A 19974-nucleotide genomic window follows, 5' to 3' on the forward strand; every position below is an offset into this window, starting at 1 on the left:
CACTTTGAGGGGAAAAATACATAATCTGAAATACTTGCAAGGCATTTTATACATGTGACAAAAGTAGACTGCAACAATTGGATTGTCAAAGATGGCAACTAAAATCCCATTTTTGCATGCAAAATGGAAAATGTTTTTATCACAGAAGATCTAATGATAGATCAATAGATGGGCTGAATTAAACTGGCTTTTTAAACAGTACTTTTCTAATTTTATGTTCCAGGTCAATGGTGGAGAGAAAAGACCTGCTTCAGATATGGGAAAGAAACCCAAAACTCCCAAAAAGAAGAAGAAGAAGGACCCAAATGAGCCACAGAAGCCTGTGTCTGCCTATGCATTATTCTTTCGAGACACTCAAGCAGCCATCAAGGGCCAAAATCCCAATGCTACTTTTGGTGAAGTCTCTAAAATTGTAGCTTCAATGTGGGACGGCTTAGGAGAAGAACAAAAACAGGTACAAAATGTGCTGTAGCTCAAAGGCTTTGTATGAGGAAAGTGTTATCAGGGTCATCTAAACACTGTAGGTAGCTTCTTTTGTTTGCCAGGATCAGACTTGAATATGTGCCCTTGCAGGAAAATGATTTAAAGAGCCTGAGATAAGGAGAGTATAATTCCATTTCTTCTGTATGAAATCACTAAAGAGGGTTTTGGGGTTATTTGGGTGTTTTTTTTTTTTAGTTTCAGGGTGTGACACAACCTTTAGGATTATATTTAGAATTGTTTAATGACAAAATTGGTGTTCCTAAGATTTTGTGACAGTATTGCCTTGTCTGTGACAGTGTGGTGTAAGAGAACCTTGCTGCCAGAATGTATCTCTGCAGTGGGACCTGACAACTGGGAGCTCCCAGTTGTAGATGCTTCACTGCCCCACAATGTCAGAAGATGGTCTCACATCTTCTCCTGACCAACATAGCTTTTATGAAAGGAATCAGAGATGCGTTGAACCAAAGAGACGTAGGGCGGACCCTTGTAAATCAATAGCCTTCTGGGGTATCATCCAGCATACATGTGGGCTATGGAAATCGCATCCCATAGCTGCTTCCGTCTTTTATGGAAAAGCCTTGGTTCTGCAATGAGGTCAGCAGAGCTGGATCTCAACCTTTACAGAAATCCTTCTGAGCCAGTCAGATGGTACATAAAACTGGCCTAATGTAAAATTCATGTGATAACAGTTGGCAAATTCCATTCGTCCTCTCTGTAGCATACCATTGCTTTTTTGTTGTTACTGATTGCATTTTTACTAACTGGCAGCAGAATGGATTGGGTAGATAAAGAAATGGAAACTTAATGAAAGAAACAGATATGGGGGGAAGAATGTGCTGAGTGAGAGTTCTGTTGGCTGCAGGAGACCTGGGTGGGGGTTGATGTCAGCACAGAGAGAGGGAAACTGCACTTGGGACAAAACTACATCTCTTTCATTCACACTGAGCATATTATTATTACAGAATTATAGTTAATAAGGACAAGAATTCAATGGAAAATTTTGTTATGATTCTTTTGGTAGGTAAAATCATTTAGACTTGAAAAAATATATATTTACTTTGCCAATAACTAGATGTTGGAGGTACATCTAGATCCCTGTTAAAGATAACAGTGTAATAAGAATCAAGATTTGGCACTTGCTGACTAACTGGAAAAAAAAAAAAAGCCAGCTTATTGTAGCTAGGATCCACCATTGAATAAGGTCAGTGTTTGGAAGGTTTAGCTGGAGAAAGGGTTACTTTCTGAATATAGGGACCAGAGAAGTCACTTCACCTGGCACATTAAGGTTATTTTCTATTGTCTCTTTTCCCTTTATAATATGTCCAGCAAAGGCCAAGATTACATCCTTGATCTGACAGACTGTTTAGACCTTCCCAGTCCTTCTCAGACCTATGACAGCAGTTCTGTCATAGCCAAACATTATTTTTTGGGACCATGATTATGTCACAAAAAGTCTCAAAAAAAAATACAGACTGCTTTTGGTTAAGTTCACAGGCAAGAGGTTTGGATGCCATTTGTCCTTGTCCTGTGTGCCTGCCAGCCGGCAGGAGGGACAGTGCTGAGTCACACCAGAATCTGCTCAGCAGACTGCCCAAACATGCAAGAAGCCTTCTGCCCCTCCTGTGTTTGGCCAGGACCTCTGACCAAAGCCAAGTGAAAAACTATAGACTGTGGTATCTGGCTTGATCCTACCACTTTCTTTTCCCATAGGCAAAGAAAGATTCTTGCCTAGAATCACTGAATCATTCCCCATCTTGAAATCTGGACATCCAAACACACACCTCAGGAGTGCTTCAAGTATCTGCATCTTAGACACCTTGCTTGCCTGTGAGATTTCCCTGAAATGGTGAACGGCAGGGACCTGGACTGCTCAAGAGCCTGTCTCTATACTTAATCTTCTAGATGTCTAGTGATGAGGCCAAGCAAAACTTATTTATTTAGCAGATCTTGTGCTTGGTTTTCTCCACCATTTCGCTTAATGACCCTTAATTTGTGGCTGTTACAGTGGTGCAGTTTTTCCTTCCATAATATTTACTCCACTTATAACACTGAAAACCTGATTTCATGCATAACAGTTGAAGATGGAGATAAACCTAAATGACTTTAACACACACATTTCCTTTGAGCTTGTCATGTTAGTAGTACCAGCAGAAAATTGAAGTCTTTCCACAGAATTCTGCTTAAGAAAAGTTCATAAACCCCTTAATTTGCAGCTTTAACTTGGATTTCTTATTCATGGTTGAAAGCAATAATTGAATAAGTCCTACACTAGAACAGCAGAAAAAAAAATTATTTTCCATATCTATCTCTGTTGTTCTTAATTTAAGTTAGAACACAGGAAAATGATGTTATGGAATTCTCATGACATATGCTTGAAAAAATGTCTGCAACTAGATTTTTAAGCCAATTATTCCAGGAATTTGGGTTTGCATATCTTTGTTGCTCTTTGACTCATTTTGCCTATTCATTATCATCTATTAAGCACATTGTTAAAACTCCAGGCCCAGGCCCTTTCTAATCTAGCACTGTACAAAAAGAGTAACAGGTAGTCCCTATTAAAAAAAAAAAAGAAAAAAAGGCAATCCTATTTTCTAGAATAAATTTAAACTAATTCTTTATTCCATTCGGGATCTAATAGTACAAAGTAATGATTACGAGACATCTTAACTGACTGTATTTTAAGGGCCTAATTTTTCAGATCCAGAGCATTAGTAATTGTGATGAAACCTATGTCTCCGGAAGGAAAATTGTACTCTAAAAATACAAATGATTACTGTAGCATTTGGAATTGGGCATTGAAAAAGGTTCAGAAATTCAAAAATAGTTAAGTAAAGAAACAACATCATTAGAGGAATACTTTATTGATGAATTATACTTCCTGAGAAGGATTCAATTATCATAAAGCTTCTGGCTTTTATGTTTTGGGAGCAAATACTTATTCTGGAATCTAAAGAGAATTATGTTTCCAAATTATGTTTGCTGAATTGGAACTCCTTTTGCTATTTAAATAGTAAATACAAATGAATCAGAAAGTAGAACATAATGTTGCTATTGAGAAAGAAGAATAACTTCATCTTTTCGTGCCAAAATGAAATCTTTGTTCCTACAACCTGAGCCAGTTTTTTCTGAAACGCATAGAATTCTTCTTGTTTATTCCTGAAGATTGACCACAGAATATATATAAAGGTATTGAAACTCAGTACAGTAGCAACCTAAGGGCAGTATATGTATGGCCAAGCCTTTGCAACAAAGTTTTGATAACCTGTCATATTAGATGGTAGCTTGAAAGGGTTTGTGCAAGAACCACATATGTTTTTCAAACTGTGAAAAAACTAGGAAAATGTTGTTTGAGAAAATAGGATTTGAATGACAGTAAAAGAAATGTTATTATGAACTAGATAATGTTGGGTGCCTTGCTGAAGTTAGGGGGTAGTTATACTTAAAATAAATGAGACTGATTTTCTTAGCGTGAGAATATTACATTTTATTAGATTAAAGCAGATACAAGTACTTCCACTCTCATTTTACCAAATGAAGACATTTGCATTTTTGGGTCATATGCTATAACTGTTCCCATTTATTTCTGAGTGTACAAGGGCCATTTGCAAATAATGCTGGTGTGCGCCTGTGCTTGTTTGTCCAAGCCTATCTATACAGAGGGGTCTAGAGGTTAAAGGGACATTAGCTGTAACAGTTTCTTCCCAAATTCTGAGTTGGGTACAATAATGACACATGTTAATACTGTTCAGATTATGAAACCTGTGAACAGAAAGCAGCTACAGCAGTAGTATGTTGAATTAGATTCTCCTCAGTCCTGTAGCTGGAGCACAGGGATATTTTCAATGGCTTTCCTAGTTCTCTCACAATCACAAACATTGCTTTCTCCTTAGTCAGCACTATACTTCTATGCATCCCAGTTTTATAGCTTATTTATGTATATCTTTGCCCTTTGCACACATTTTTACTGGAAAGGGGAGAAAAATAGCCCCCAGGAAAGAGGGTTCAGCATGCTAAGTGGTCAAGTCTGTGGTTTTCAGATAGAACACTGGTTCAAATTGGGTAAAAAGGCTACTTAGGTCATTTTCTGTCCTTAGATGAAAAAGGAAAGTAATTTTAAATCAGTACCAGATGTGTGTGTACTAAATGAACCTTAAATTTCTAATTGGAGTCCTAGTAAAGCTGTAATAGATGTGGCAAATTACAAACAAAATGTTCTTGTTTACATTAGTGTAACTTTAAAACTTCAGCCAAAGACCTTAATAAACGTGCTATTATTCTAAAAAAGGAATTGTATGTCTAGTCAACATTCAACAAAATTAATCTCTAGTGTAACTTCAGTGACTTAACTGGAATTCTAGCACAAACGAATCTGGCCTCATATGAACAGCTTAACGTGCATACATGTATATGAGTGAGTATGCGTTTCTGTGTGTTTACTTAAATGTTGTACTGGCCTTACAGCTGGAAGAAGGATGGATTCACCTAGGAGAACCAAAACTTGACAATCAGAAGAAGCAGGTGAAATAACTGAGTGCTGTAACATATGCCTTCTTTCAGGCTGCATAATTCATACACAGTAATATTAGCTGCAACAGTTCAGCTCAATAACAACACCTCATTATTTTATCCCTCAGTATTTATTCCTATGTTTGACGCCTCATGAAATTACTGTTAATGTGTTTATATAAGGGCAGATCTGACACAAGTGGGAAGAATTTAATTTCCCACTCATTCTTTCCTGCTGATGTGTCCTCTTCCCCTGGTAGAAGTGGCAAGTGTAAATAGTTAATTTGCTTCAATTATGAGCCTGTCCTGCTAAATTAGAAGCAGCAGGAATATGAAGAGCCAGAATGATACTTATGAGGCAGCTGACAAATCCTAGGAGCTCACAAAATCAAATCATTTACTCCTCATTGGTGCTCAAAGACCCGCTAGATAAAAGCTGAATTTTGTTCTTTAACATCTGATGGAACTTGGATTGTACGTTACCAATACTTAAGTAAATTGAAGTCTACGTGCATTAGTGTGAACATTTGTGATGAGCTTACCATTTTTGCTATAACTCACAAGCTCTCTTGGGTTTCTGTTTTGGTCACTAAAAATAACCCAGATTGATTTGGATATGAAAAATAACAAAATATGTTTTATAAGTTTCTCTTTCAATCACAGGAAAGTTTTAGAAGGGAGCAGCACATTATCCAGTGGTGGGATGTATCAGGTAGATCAGGAGGGGGTTTATAAGTAATGTTGGCCAACACTTTGTGTCTCCAAAGCTTCTCTCATGACCTGAGACATCAAAAGTCAGATGGAAATGGATCCCAGAACAGTGTTTCATGAGACCTTGGCCCTGCCTGTCCGATGGGGACACCTAACCCAGCCCCTTCTCCCTCCCTGAATGCTAAGCTGTGTTGCTGTCCTGTCATTTGCCATGACAGTTGAGCTCTATTGTGTGGCCATGCGTGTGTTGTGCCTGGTGCCAAGACATCAGACAGATCGGGGCACTGCATTGTGGCTGCTGAAACCACAGAATGTTTGAGGTTGAAAGGGACCAATGGGGGTCATCTAGTCCAACCTCCCTTCTCAGGCAGGGTGACTTAGAGCACACTTCTCAGGATTGAGTCCAGATGACTCTTGAGTCCAAGGAAGGAGATGCCATAACTTCTCTGGGCAACCTGTTCCAGTGCTCATCACCCACACAGTAAGGAATTTCTTCCTCATGTTCAGGTGGAACGTCCTTTGTTTTAGTTTTATCTGTTGCCTCTTGTCCAGTCACCTGGCACCACCAAGAAGAGTGGACTTATCCTCTTGCCATCCTCCTTTCAGATACTTAAACACATTGATCAGAGCTCCACCCTGAGTCTTTGGGCTGAACAGGTCCAGCTCCCTCAGACTCACCAGGGCTGAGAGGGAGGATCACCTCCCTCGACCTGCTGGTAGTGCTCTTCCGGATGAAGCTCAGTACACCATTGGCCTTCTTCGCCACAAGGGCACATTGCTGGCTCCCGGGCAGCTTAGTGTCCACCAGGACCTCCAGGTCCCTCACTGTAGTACTACTTTGGAACAGGTCAGGCCCCAGACTGTACCAGCACCTGGGGTTATTCCTCCCCAGGTCAAGGATAGCTCCAGAGGGTATACAGACCATCAGGTCATGCTTGTCAGTAGCATTTTGAAAACATAAATTTCCCTTTTTTTCACTATTATGCATGCTCATATACTCACACAGATGTTTATCTCTTTATTGTCCTTCCTTCAAAAAGGACATTACTTTTTAATTATTATCTCCATGTTAATGAAGCAATTTCTAAGGAGTAACTTTAACACATTTGTAAGTGAATGAGAATGTACCTTCAGTTTAGTAGGTAAGCAACCACACAAGGTTTAAATTTAGCTTGATTTTATTTTTTTAAATGAGAATAGGAAGCTAAGGCACATCTGTGTGTGCACGCTGCTGAAGTGAATTACAAACAAAATGGATTTGGGAATAGACACAACAGACAGCAACCTTACACCTCCCCTCCCAGCTCTGCACCGACAGAGTCTCTTTTACCACTGTTGCACCATAGGCTTGTTTGGGAGATATAGTGCTTTTCTGGACAAATTGCCATATTGAAATTGCATCTGAGCCCTTTGAAGCTCCAGATGAGTGTGTCAGGAGTTTGAAACAACTGATGCTCACCCTAGTGTCTTCTTCTGCTAGCAGCTGGCCTTTGCCCCTCTTGTGAGACCCCACTTGGAGTGCTGTGTGCAGATCTGGTGTCCTCAACATAAGGACATGGAAGCATTGGAGCAAGTCCAGAGGAGGGTAACAAATGAACAGAGGGGTTGGAACCAGATGAGCTTGAGGTCCTTTCCAACCTTAACCATTCTATGCTTCTGTGATTCTATGTGTCCTGGGTAGTCTCAGAGCAAGGACACTGCCCTCGCTCCACAGAACCAGACCCTGAACCCCTTAACTTCCACTGACTTGAGAAGGAGGCAGTGTCAGACCCCCTGATTGCAATGTATTTTTGCTGCAGGACTTTTGGAATCTGGCACCTCCCTCTTCCACCCAGAACTGAGCGGGGCAGGACCACAGTCAGGGGGGAAACCTTCCCATCTGCCACAAAAATATAAAGTGATGTAGGTCACCACAGGAGCTCTGCATCTTACTCTGTATAGGGTAATACAGACTATATTCTACTGGCCCCCTGACCAGCCCACCTGGGTCTTCCTGCAGCCTCCCAGGAGCACTGGAATCAGATGCCCCCTGCCCAGGGTGAATTTCTGATATCTGTTTGCTACATACAGCAGACACAGCATCTAGGTAAATACTGCACATGGCTGCCAAGTTGAATGTTGACTTTATCTGCACTTCACCTTGTTGTACTTGGAAGGAGCTGGGCCAAAAGAACCCTGGATTCCAAGTACTGCCATAGCAACATGCATAGATAATAGGCTTAATTTTCTACTCATTCTTCTTTCCCACCCTTTGTCCATACATTTGAGCTCAATGGGAAACCTGTCTTTAAATTGTTTGCATGCAAAACTGGATTTAGGCCTGACTGCTGTGCTCCGTTCAGGGTCACTACCAGCAAGTACAAACAATCACCACATAAATCTTATGTTTAATGTTGTTTGTTTCGTACCCAACCTTCATCCAACATGCTTCTGATAAAATGTACAGTCCTGCTCCTGTAAGATGCAAGGATCAAGCCTGTAAGGTCAAATTTAGGCCTGGTGCAAATGGCTGCAATTTCCAGTGATCTCTGTTGAGTCTCACTGTTTGTGCTAGAGCTGAATTTGGCCTGCGATCTTTCCCCTGCATGCCAGAAAGACTGAAATCTTTCCCCTAAGCCTATAATATGTCATCACTGTCTTTCTCATGCTCTACAGTCAAGGAGACTGCTGAGCCATATAGCTAGCCCTGGGCCTCTCTCCATTACTGTGTGTACCTAGATTAAAAATCAAATGGTAACATATTTCAGTATCCATTAAGAAATTCTGAGGAGGTTATTTTCTGACTGCTGTGGGAATATCTTTGTCCATATTTTAGTGAGTGTGTGCAGCTCTAGGTGCCTTTGCTGCAAAATCAGAAGATTAAAACTAGAGATATGTCTCCCACTTGGAAAAAAATACAAGTTTTCTCTACGAGCCTAGGTATGTAGGGCCAGGAATGACAATCTGAATGTGGAATTTAATTCTGGGTTGCAGCCTACTGTATTTTATCAGATGCCATTCCTGTAACTGTAGCCTGTGAAAATGACACTCCCAAGGGTAATAACACTGTGGAGACCAAAAGGCAAAAATCGGTCATGTTGCTTTTTGATTTGCTGTTTTTGCATCTACTGTTTTGGAGGGTGGTTATGGAACACTTCCATCAAAACAAATGTGGGCACCTTTACATCATTTGCAAAAGACAAATATAACTTGCTTGCAAGTGTCAGCTCTAAGGAGACAGTCACAAGATAAACTGAAAACTTCCCCTTCTTTTTCATCCTTGCACCAGTTATTTAGGCAATGCCAGTGAAGTAGCATGGTTCTTTGTAATGTGCTTTGTCAGCTAGGAGACACAAAGCTTTGTCAGACTACAATGAGGCACGAATTCTGAAAGTCTCTTTTTCTCCTAAGAGCAGTTTAGCTCACCATCTCCAAGACTCTAGTATCAAAGGGAACTGGTACCTTCTTCCATTAGCCTTAATATTCAAAACTGAGGATGTTTGCAGTGCCTGTTTAGGTCTTGTGATGATGACTGGCGGAAAGGTGCAAGCCACATGGGACCGGGTAGGAGTCCTGCTGCAGAGTGTGCTGTGATGTGTTGGTAATCCTTCACAAGCAAGTTGAGAAGAAGTTCATTGGGAAAAGATGACTAACTAGAACAAAAACATGGTTTAAGGCATTACAGGTATATTTAACTAATATATATATCAACGACGAGCTTCATATTATTGAAAACACAGAAAAGCACAGGAGACACAAAGCCTGCCTGAAAGAATTTATGGTCCAGGAAGAACTAAGCAGTAGTTAAACTACATAAAGCAAAACATGACCAGAAGTAGGCATCGTAAAACAGAAGTGCAGATATTCTACTGTGGTTTTAATTTGGTACATCTAGTGTGTGTGAGTGTTTGTGTCTAACCATATAACCCATAACCTATCTCCAAATAAAACTTTGGGGCAGTCAGTTTAAGGATGTGTATCACTATTAGTAAAAAGGTTCTACCCTTTGATGTAGGCTGCTGCAGCACTGATAGCCCACATAAGTGGTCAGCCCAGGGAATCTGAGCAAAGGGTGCCTGTACCAGGCTATGGGAAATGGGAAAGCCCAGGGAATTAATTTTCCCTGGTGGCCTAATTCAAATTATATCTTACATATAGCCATCACTTTGGAAAGTGTGTTATGTGTTGCTGCATGCTTTCCTGAACATTGTAAGGGAACTTGTAGCTACCTTACTGGGTACACTTTGGAAATGTAATTAAATCAGGACTTGTGTATTATGCTGTGTAAATTTGCATTTGTGGAGCATAGTGGGAAAATAATGCCAGCAGCTTCCATTTGTAGACAAATGAATGTAATCTTCTTGTTTTGGGGTTTCTACAGCATGCTGACGAGAACAAGAATAAATTAAACTGACCCACCCTGCATATATAGAATTTACGTTTTTTTTCTGCCAACATTCAATTTCCACAACAGGAACCATATAGAAAATAAAATATTGTGTAAGGAAACAAATCTGCTGCTGAATCAGAATAGGCCTTTACTGCCTGAATGACAATAAATTGACATTCAATTATCATGTTAGTTTAATTAAAGCAAGATAGAAATTACTTAATTCTGTAAGTATATGCTCCTGTCAAGTTTATTTAATAATAGTTGCTTGGTATATGGAGGATGGGAAAATGACCTTATAAGAGATTTCTGAGAGGTTAAAAATAAAATTAAATATTCCCACAATACACTATGGATAGGCAACAGAGCAGAAGCAAGCTTCTTGATACAGGAAAAATGTTAAATTATTATTGGAAACGATACGTTTCATAATTCGGCACTGTCTTAAGCACAAAACTCATAAGAGCTTCTGCTATTTTGTAGAGCACACTTGAATGACAATACAAACCTTTTTCCTCCCCAAAAGCACTGTAAGGATGCAACTCTGTTATACTTCCTACAGCACAAAACTATTTAAGCCTGAGGGCTAAGAATTCTCACAGCTGCAGAAAAAAAAGGAGGTAGGGAGGGGCAGCTGACTTGCTCATACCTGTTTGAGGTGCTGCTACAAATACTGAGGTTGCTTCTCACTTTCATAAACCTGCTTTCATAAACCTTCAGTACAAGTCCATTCTAACACAAAGCAGTGAACTGGTACCCACTGCCGGGGTCACACTCGTTTGCCTTCACAGAAAAATACTGACAGCCAGACCTGCTGATAGTCGTGAAAATTAACTTTCTAGACAGGCAGAACTTAATTTACCCTAAGTTTTAGGATAAGCCAGGATGAATCAGAATGTGCAAAAGTAGCATAAGGATCATTAAACCACTTGTATGTTGACCTAAGCAGTGAGCATCTTCAAAAGAACAACAGCATATGAGCGTTCAAGCTGTTCTTAGAAGACATGCCAGTGCCCTTACAAGGACAAAGTGGGGTGAGATGACCACCTTCCAGACAATCCAGCCTGCAGGCACCATTCTGGCCAATTATAGAATCATAGAATCATAGAATAGTTAGGGTTGGAAAGGACCTTAAGATCACCCCAGTCCCATCACCATGGGGAGGGACACCTCACACTAGATCATATTACCCGAGGCTCTGTCCAGCCTGGCCTTGAACACTGCCAGGGATGGGGCATTCACAACTTCCTTGGATAACCCATTCCAGTGCTTTACCACCCTTACAGTAAAGAACTTCTTCCTTCTACCTAATCTAAATATAATTCTGTTTAAGTTTTAACCCATTACCCCTTGTCCTGTTACTACAGTCCCTAATGAAGTGTCTTTCCCCAGCATCTTGGAAGGCTGCTATAAGGTCTCCACGCAGCCTTCTCTTCTCCAGGCTGAACAGCCCAGACTTTCTCAGCCTGTCTTCATACAGGAGGTGCTCCAGTCCCCTGATCATCCCTGTGGCCCTCCTCTGGAATTTTTCCAACAGTTCCATGTCTTTTTTTATGTTGAGGACACCAGAACTGTACACAATACTAACATCAGGCTGGGGTTATCAAAAACCTTTCCCCATCCAGTCAAGGATCTTTTTTACTATAATACCTTCTATTACACGGTTAATGTTTATATTACCATTGAAGGCATGGTGTTCATGTGATTATTATTGGCTCACAAGATTCAAGGAAAGAGGGCAAGACAATGTGTACACAGAACACAGTAAATGTATAGGTAAGAAATAATTAAATAATGGCTGTATGATGACATTCCTCTGAAGCAGTGATGGTTTAGATGGAGATTTACAGAATTGTTGTTAGCTTCATATTATTGAGTTAACCTTGTGCAATATGACTATGTGAGGGAAAAGTCAGGTCCCAGAGGACTCTTTCAATATGCTGTGACTGTAAGAGCACAGCAGGAGTGTTTATTTTTTATATTTGTGTAATGCAAAATCCAGCGCAGAGGCAGTAGATACATGATCTTTTGAAGATCATTGTTCTGTATAAAATTCTTTGTTCAGCTATGTTTTTTAAACTTGCTATCAGAATGATGCAGAGGCATAGCAATATACAAAGCAGCATAACTTAGTCTTTGTTCTGTAGGTCAAGCTAAATTCATTTTAGCAGCTAGGAACAGATTGTTGCCTAATTTTTTATTCATTTTCAAAACAAACAGTACATTTCCCTAATAATCACAAGCGATTACAACTTAAAAAGCAAATTGCTACCATTTTTTTGCAAAACAACAGGAGATCAGTCAACACTATATATTTATCTTAATCTGGAGAAATTACAAGGATGTGCAGATACAGTTGCACAGCTAAAACCAATCTTTGTTCTTCTCTGTCTTTATATTTACAATTGTAAAAGCCTAAGTCTTCTCTGTTTCCATTATGATCCTTTGCTTTCCTGCGAAGCAAAATCTTTAATCCTTTTAGGCAGCCATATCTGCAGTTTGTTCTGTCTCTGAAAACAAATCCTCAGTGAAACAAAAAAACATTTCATGAGCCCATTCTTTACAAAAATGGTGTTGTACTAGATCCTTCCAGACCGACAGTACCACTTTGTAGCCTGCAACTGTATTGTCCTCTGTGTGTGTGCTGCGAGGTCCTCTCCATTACAAGACTGCTGGTTTTACTGGGGTGTTTGAAGGTCAAAAGCGATCACTTTAAAGTTGCATAAAGTTTATCCTTCTGGGGAGCAGCTGTTCATGTGTGGTTTTCAGCTGTAGAAATCAGGAGAATACCCCAGATTGCCATAAATAGTGTTGTCTATCTTTTACCTTTGAATCAATAGCTCTGTTAACTAGGTAGTGTGGAATGGAAGGAATAAGGTGGATAGCCTTTACTCTCTTCATGGACGCTTTCCACAGGTGCCCAGGTTATGCACTTAGCTGAAGAAGGGGACAGCAGAGATTCAAAGCTGCTGTTCCATTTTGTGTAATACCATGAATCCCAAATGTCCATGAAAACATGAATTATCCTCTGGCATGTGACTTAAAAATTGTGAAATATAGCAGCATAAAAAAGTAAATTTTCTGTCCATTTATTTGTCTCTCTCACTTTTAAACCTTCCATTTAGATGTTTTTAACCTTTTCTCTGCAACAAGTAAAGCTGGGAGTCAATCCTGCTTAGTTACATGACACCAAGATGTTTGCATGACTCCTAAATCTACCCTTTCAGAAAAAAATACGTAGTAGTGAGAAACTCATGTTAATATTTGCAAAGAGGAATGCTGACTTGTTCCCAAATCTGTCACTGACATGGCTAACAGCAAGTCATTAGCTAGGCTTCATGTGTCAGGAACTGGTTCTCCTCAGAACTTTCAACCCTAAATCTACTTATGCTCTTCCAACATCATGTTACTGTAGTGCTATGAGGTCATGCCTAGCCCTCCAGATAATCTTTGATGTTGAAATTTGTGTAAAATTGAAGTGATTCTCCAAGCATTTTAATCTATTATGAGATTGTGCACATGCTGCATTTAAAATAATTTGGTGAGTTGAGAGAAATGTGCAGAAATAGATCCATGCTCCCAAGAAGTTAATTAGACCGATATGGGATCAAACTGGAATAATGACTTACATTTATTATCCTAAGCAGCTCCATGAAGCTTCTTTGACTGCTCCCAATAGTTCATCTGTGGAAGGGAGAAAGCCTCTTGGCTGATCTATGTGGTGCCTTGATCTTCACCTTCATTTAGCTCAGGCGTCTTTCTGCACATTCTCATCTTCCCCAGAAGGTTTTAACTCATGTCACTAGTAGGAGCCAGTAGAAGGGCCTACGTCTGCTTTCCCCCATCCCCAAAGGTCTCATTTAAAAGCATGCTTGGTGCTTCACTTTGAACAATAAAACCTGAGATGCAATGAAGGGTATTGTTTTTTCAGTACTGCTGGGTAGTTAAAGGGTGTTTCACAGTTGGAACAATATTGTCTTTAAAATATTTGATGTTTATTGTTTCACTCTTCAAGCAATATGAGGAGGAAAGGCTGTTTACTTAGAAAGACTTTATGAAGATGCATGAGACAAACCAGTAATATATAAAAACAAAGCCAGATTAATTTACCAATGTGACACTCTTTGTTTTTAGGTATACAAAAAGAAAACTGAAGCTGCCAAGAAGGAATATCTGAAGCAGTTAGCTGCCTACAGAGCAAGCCTTGTATCCAAGGTAACACATAATGCATATACATACACACACATATATATAGTGACATATTGCAAACCATTTTCAGCATTTATATGGTGCTGAGCACCATAGTATTTAGTGCAAATAGTGTTGTTTGTTCTTACCTTAAACTTGGTTTTAGAGTGCAAATGTTCAGTAAACACAGTGATCTCTCCGTGAAAAGATATCCTTACCCTTCTGGTCAGAGAGACAGCACTTCGCCAGGCTGGGAGTATCACTGCAGTTCAACAGAGGAAGGAGATATAATGGCAAAAAGACCTGAAAATAAACATGCCATGCCAGATGGTTGCTGTTGCACCTGTAAGGGAAAAAAACATATCACACCTGGGTTTGGTTTTGTTGTTTTTTTTTTTTAAGTATTGCTTTTTACCTTGTAATCACTATGCATAAAAAGTCAAGCTCAGCTCACATAACACCAGAAAACATGAAATTCCGTTTTACATCCAGCAGATAATTTGTGTGAGCACAGCATAGGTCACCGTAAGGCTCATACTCTTACACACATCAGAGGATCCCCAGTACACAGCTACTAGCAATTTTATAAATATTTTACATAAACATTCTTAGTGCTGATAATTTTGAAATAGACCTTTAAAATTTGTAATAGACCTTAAAATATGCAGAAGAATGTGAAATTACTGCATTGTGTCGATGTGAAAATCAACTGAGAAACTTCAGAATTATACCAGTTACAATCACACCAGTCAGAATCACTTGGTTTTGGTCTGTCAAAACAAATTAAAATATATTTTGTTCTTACATAAATGAAAGTAATTTTAGACGTAAAGATGGCAGTGTGAAGGACTAGAATATATGACATGAGTAGAACTTTTTGTTTGCTTAAAATGTCTTTGGGGTATTGCATGATACTTTTCTGATGTTATATTAATTTGTATACGTTATCAGGGAAAACTATAGGATTAGCCATATGCATCTTTCTACATTATCTTAGTATTCAGCCAGTGTTTGTTCCAGACTTAGCAGTCTGAAATATGTGGGTTACTTTATTCATTTTGGGGGGCTGTGTTTTATACAATTTAATTTCTTAGCTACTATCATAAAGGCTAATGCATTTAAAGTGATTTACAAGCTACCTTTAATTTCTGTCTTGGGGCTGTTTGGTTCTAGAAATACTCATTGCCTTCAGAAAGTGTACCACATGCACAAATAGATTCTTTTGAAATAGCCTGCTTATTGGCAAAGATAGGTCAAAAAACCTCAAAATATTCCAATAGGCTTTGAAGAAATCTATGAAGCCAATTTTTCACTTATGAAAATTACTTGGATGTAATTAATTCAGCACATTGTGGACTGTTACATAACACTGTATATAGCTTAATTTTGAAATAATATATATTAAAAAAATGGAATTTTTTTGAGATAAAGAGAAAAAATTGCTGTTAGAGAAGCACAGAAGCATTTTCTTAAGTTTTAAGCAATTGTTTAAATTCTGCCCATAATGTAATATTTTTCTCTAGTGTAGAAAGTATCAAAACGTAAGCGTAATGAAGCTGAGTACCAATTGCTTACTCTTCATGAACACACTCACAAATCCAACAAACTGGTCATGTAACTAAATCAAGTCCGTTTTGGAATAAGGATGTAAAATACCTAGATTTAATATTATATCAGCATATTCTAAATTATCATTATTAAATATTTATGTGACACCGAAAGAATTGTAGTGTAGACAAAGAATGTAAGCATGAAGAAATATATATATAATACATTATTAAGACTGTTTGGAGTCCATGTGGTCTTTTATGTCTATGTGTTACATTATCATCCATAAAATCTGCTTTTAGAGAATATTATTAAGATTCAAAAGACCTCCTTCTCAGAAGTTAAGACATGCCAAAAGTAACATACCCTTTCCAAATATGCTTTAATACAATATTAATGATTTGCTCACATGATATATTTTATACTACATATTTCACTCTGTGTGAGTCTCATTTCATATGCTTAAAATAGGGTTACCACTCAGTAAATAAGGTAAACATATGATTATCTAAATGTCAGTTATGCATTAATCCACATTTAATTTATCAGGTTATTTCCTGTGTTTTCTCCTTTTTCATAGTGATTGAAATTAATGGGGCTGTTCTCAAGTTTGTTCATGTGTGTAGGAATTGATATGTGAAGTAAAAATCACATTACAAAGCATTATATCTTCTGCTATGCAGTTTGCCATATTGCTTATAGTACTGACTAAGCCTTTGCATTGTAAACAAGTGTCTTTATATTTGTCCTTAGTTGCAACTTTTAGTACTATTCAGGTCCAGAAATGCAGTCTCTGGTATCTGGTAATTTGTACAACATTACATAAAGTGCTATGAATTGCAATTTTACTTTTTCATAAAACAAGCACTTTTTCTAGCTTAAACAGCCCTTTTTCTGGCTGACATTAGAGTTTTTGCTGCATCTTTTAAATATGTGTATTTAATATGGATATAGATGGGTAGATGTACTTTCATATATTATATATGTTCAACTATGTGTATTTATATAACAATATATGCATATTATGTATTTAGCATGCATAATATAACTGATATGCATGCATATAACTGATACATATATGTATGTTAACTGTAGCAGTACAAGCTTAGCTGTTTGACTAGTACAAAGAAGATTTCTTTCCTGTTTTGTTCTCTCTGGCTAAATGAATCTTTAATTTTCTCTCTGTAGTGACACAATTTCAAGTTTCGTGCAGACATATTTTAGCAGCTATGGTTGAAGCTAAAAACCTCACAGCAAGGAGAATATTATTCGAATTCAAAATATTCAAGCATATTTCAAAATTCTGATGTTCTATCTAAGTCAAAGTGGTGTCCTCACTTGACATTGCAGCAAAAGCATTGGACATTTTTCAGTTTTGTGGACAGTGCAGATCCTTTGGACATGTAAAATTGACTCTTGAAAGTATGTCAGGCAAAGCTTTCCTAGCCCATCACCTTGCAATTACGTTTCATAAAAAAACAAAAGGTCATATCTAGTAAGACTGGCATTGCCTTAATGCCATTAGCACAGCAATTTGTAACCAGAGAGTTTCCAGGCACAGAGAATATCTATTAGACTGCCTATATTGTGATACAATTGAACAGCCTAAGGAATCTGAGTCTCTTAAGGCTGCAGTGAATATACATGAAAAAGTTCATACTTGCATGTGTGTATTTGCCTAATGTATAAAAAGGCAAAAAAAAAAAACAAAGAAAAAAATAACACCTCTCCCAGATCATACATTTCCCCACTCCTAAGTAAATGTTGATGTGCAGGTGTGCCCTCCCCACACTTCATTTTCTGTAGCCCAGTGAATCCCAAATTCTTTTCTGCATAGTAGCCAAGCTTCAGATGTGGGGAAACACTTTATCGTGGCTCACTTCTCCTTGAAATAAGCAGCTGCTGGGGTTTAGGACATTTCTTTTGAAAACACAGTTCTGAATATCTCTTTACGGAGTAGATGACTGAACTGTCTTTTCTCCTGGTCAGTGCTGTAATCAGTTAGGTATTGCACATAAAGAGAGCAGCATCCCTTCTGCTGCTGGCAGAAAAGCACTTGGTTTCTACTTTTTGAGACAACAGATTCCTATATTATACCTAACCCCAGTCCGTGCAGATGTTTTGGAGTTTCATAAAACAGTTTAGGCTGTTCTCAGTGAAAGAATCAAAGGAAGAATAAATAAAAGATATGGTTATGTTTGATGCTTTTTTTTTGTATCTCTTGAAACGCTACAAGGCATTTGGAAATATTTCCCTTAAAATAGTAATGAGTAACCCCAGAATGATGACATGCATCTACAGCTTTTACTTTTTTCTGTTAAACATTAGAATCCCTAGCTGGGAAAACTATAATGTATGGCTTTTACAGCATGTACTTCATGCTTGTGTGATAACTTGGTATTTCATTCTCTATGGAGTTATTATAATGTAGTCAGAAATTTTCAAGAAATCATAAATAAAATTATGTATGTGCAAGTATGTGATGTATCAGAGTATCTGGTAAGTGAATGCATATATTTATAAAACAATTGCCTAATCTGATAAGAACACAAATCCAACCATATTCTCATCCAGCAAGGAAACCAACTACCTACTGCAGCTGCACATGTAGAGCAAACTATATTTAAGTTAATGCCATGAATTCAATTTGAGGCTAAATCTTGTGAAGCTTTACGTTCAGCAGTGCAAAAACTGAGAGATGCTCTCACATAATTTCTGCCAAAACTGGCAGAAATGTCTTGAGCTTGAGAGAAGCCAGATTTTGATTTGGAGAGGAACTGTGTTTGGTTTTGAAGTGAGTTAATAAAACTAGATTTCCCTATTAGCTTAGTGCTTCCATTTGGGGAATTAAAACACTTGTATCAAATTAAAGTTGCATATCCTTTATCACATGTACCCAGGTTACATTCATAAAACATCTATTTTTACTTACATACCCTGAATGAATCCATGACAATCCCCTGTAGATGATGACAAAATGTATATTTAGATTTGAAGATGTTCTTCTGAGCCACCTCAGCTAATTATAGATGACAACCCATGGCTTACTCCTTTGTTCTGAAACATCAAGAATGTGTCAAAAAGCTTTCTGAACTCTCTAGAGTCCCAGATGTTGTTATTGCAATAGGTGACTGGAATTAACAAAATACGAAAAGTCATTTGGTGAGAGCCTCTTGTGACTTAGGTAGGAAGGCAGCTGTACTGCAAATATGCATATAAGTTCTCTACCAGAGTGGATGGAGTTAAGTTGAAGGAGTCTCTAAAGGAGTTAAAGAGCTAAGCAGGAAAGAGAAAATGCTGCCAGGGAGAGCAGTCATTCTATCATAAACAGCTTTACTGGAGTAATAATAAAATGGCTGAGCCCATGCAGGCTAAGAAAAGGGATTCTTCTCAAGGACAGGCTTGGGATTGGAAGTGACCTAAAATGTCAGAAACCTTAAAACCAGACAGGATTGTACGAACACAGAAAAGCTGAGAGAAGGAATAAACAATTCAAGATGTTCTTTCCTCCAAAGAGACAGCAAAGACAGCAGATGCAAACTTAAGCTTAGGTAAGCTTTGTAGGAGCTGCATAAATATTCAGCCAATTTCCTTCTATCTACCTGTTTAATGTCACAGTACTAAAGATAACTCATTTAAAGCTGAGTCAGGCCTGCTTAAGTTTGATCACAGCCTGCACATGCTGGACCTTCCTGGTACCACCTAACATAATCACTGCCATTATGTGAATGTAACCTTCATTCTGATCATGAGTCTAATACCTGTTGAATTTCTCATCATGGCTTAAGGCCAGATACCAGCCACTATATGTGCGTATGACTCCATCATGAAAAGAGACAGAGTAGCTACTATGTAAGTTTCTGACACATATTCGTGTAAAACTTGAATGGAGTTAAACTCTTTTCTAGGCTTTGAAATACATAATAAATGTTCTTGTCTATGAAGAGAGAATGCCAAACCTCTGTTTCTTATTTAAAGAGAAGCACCTGTTTCTCATTTGAAGTAACACCATCTTACACCATTTTGGCTATGTAAAGAAAAATTTTCTGAGATTGGAATAGGTTATGTTTGTCCACATATAAAGCTGTTTGCATTGGTAGAAAGTTTATGCTGGCCATACTGGCCATAGGGCTCACATCTTTGCCCTTGAGGAGTTCTCTCAGCCTGTA

At 38.3% G+C, this 19974-nt stretch overlaps 1 protein-coding gene across 1 annotated transcript in view; it reads left to right on the plus strand.

The window, feature by feature from the left end:
* TOX (thymocyte selection associated high mobility group box) overlaps positions 1–19974 on the plus strand; it is a 221756-nt gene that overhangs the window by 182676 nt on the left and 19106 nt on the right. Inside the window, exons 5-6 of the mRNA XM_005152522.4 lie at positions 224–454; positions 14204–14284. Of these exons, the coding sequence (XP_005152579.1) occupies positions 224–454; positions 14204–14284 (312 nt within the window). The remainder of the gene's footprint in view (positions 1–223; positions 455–14203; positions 14285–19974) is intronic.

This window comes from Melopsittacus undulatus, chromosome 1 (assembly GCF_012275295.1).
Source record: "Melopsittacus undulatus isolate bMelUnd1 chromosome 1, bMelUnd1.mat.Z, whole genome shotgun sequence".
Classification (NCBI taxonomy): domain Eukaryota; kingdom Metazoa; phylum Chordata; class Aves; order Psittaciformes; family Psittaculidae; genus Melopsittacus; species Melopsittacus undulatus.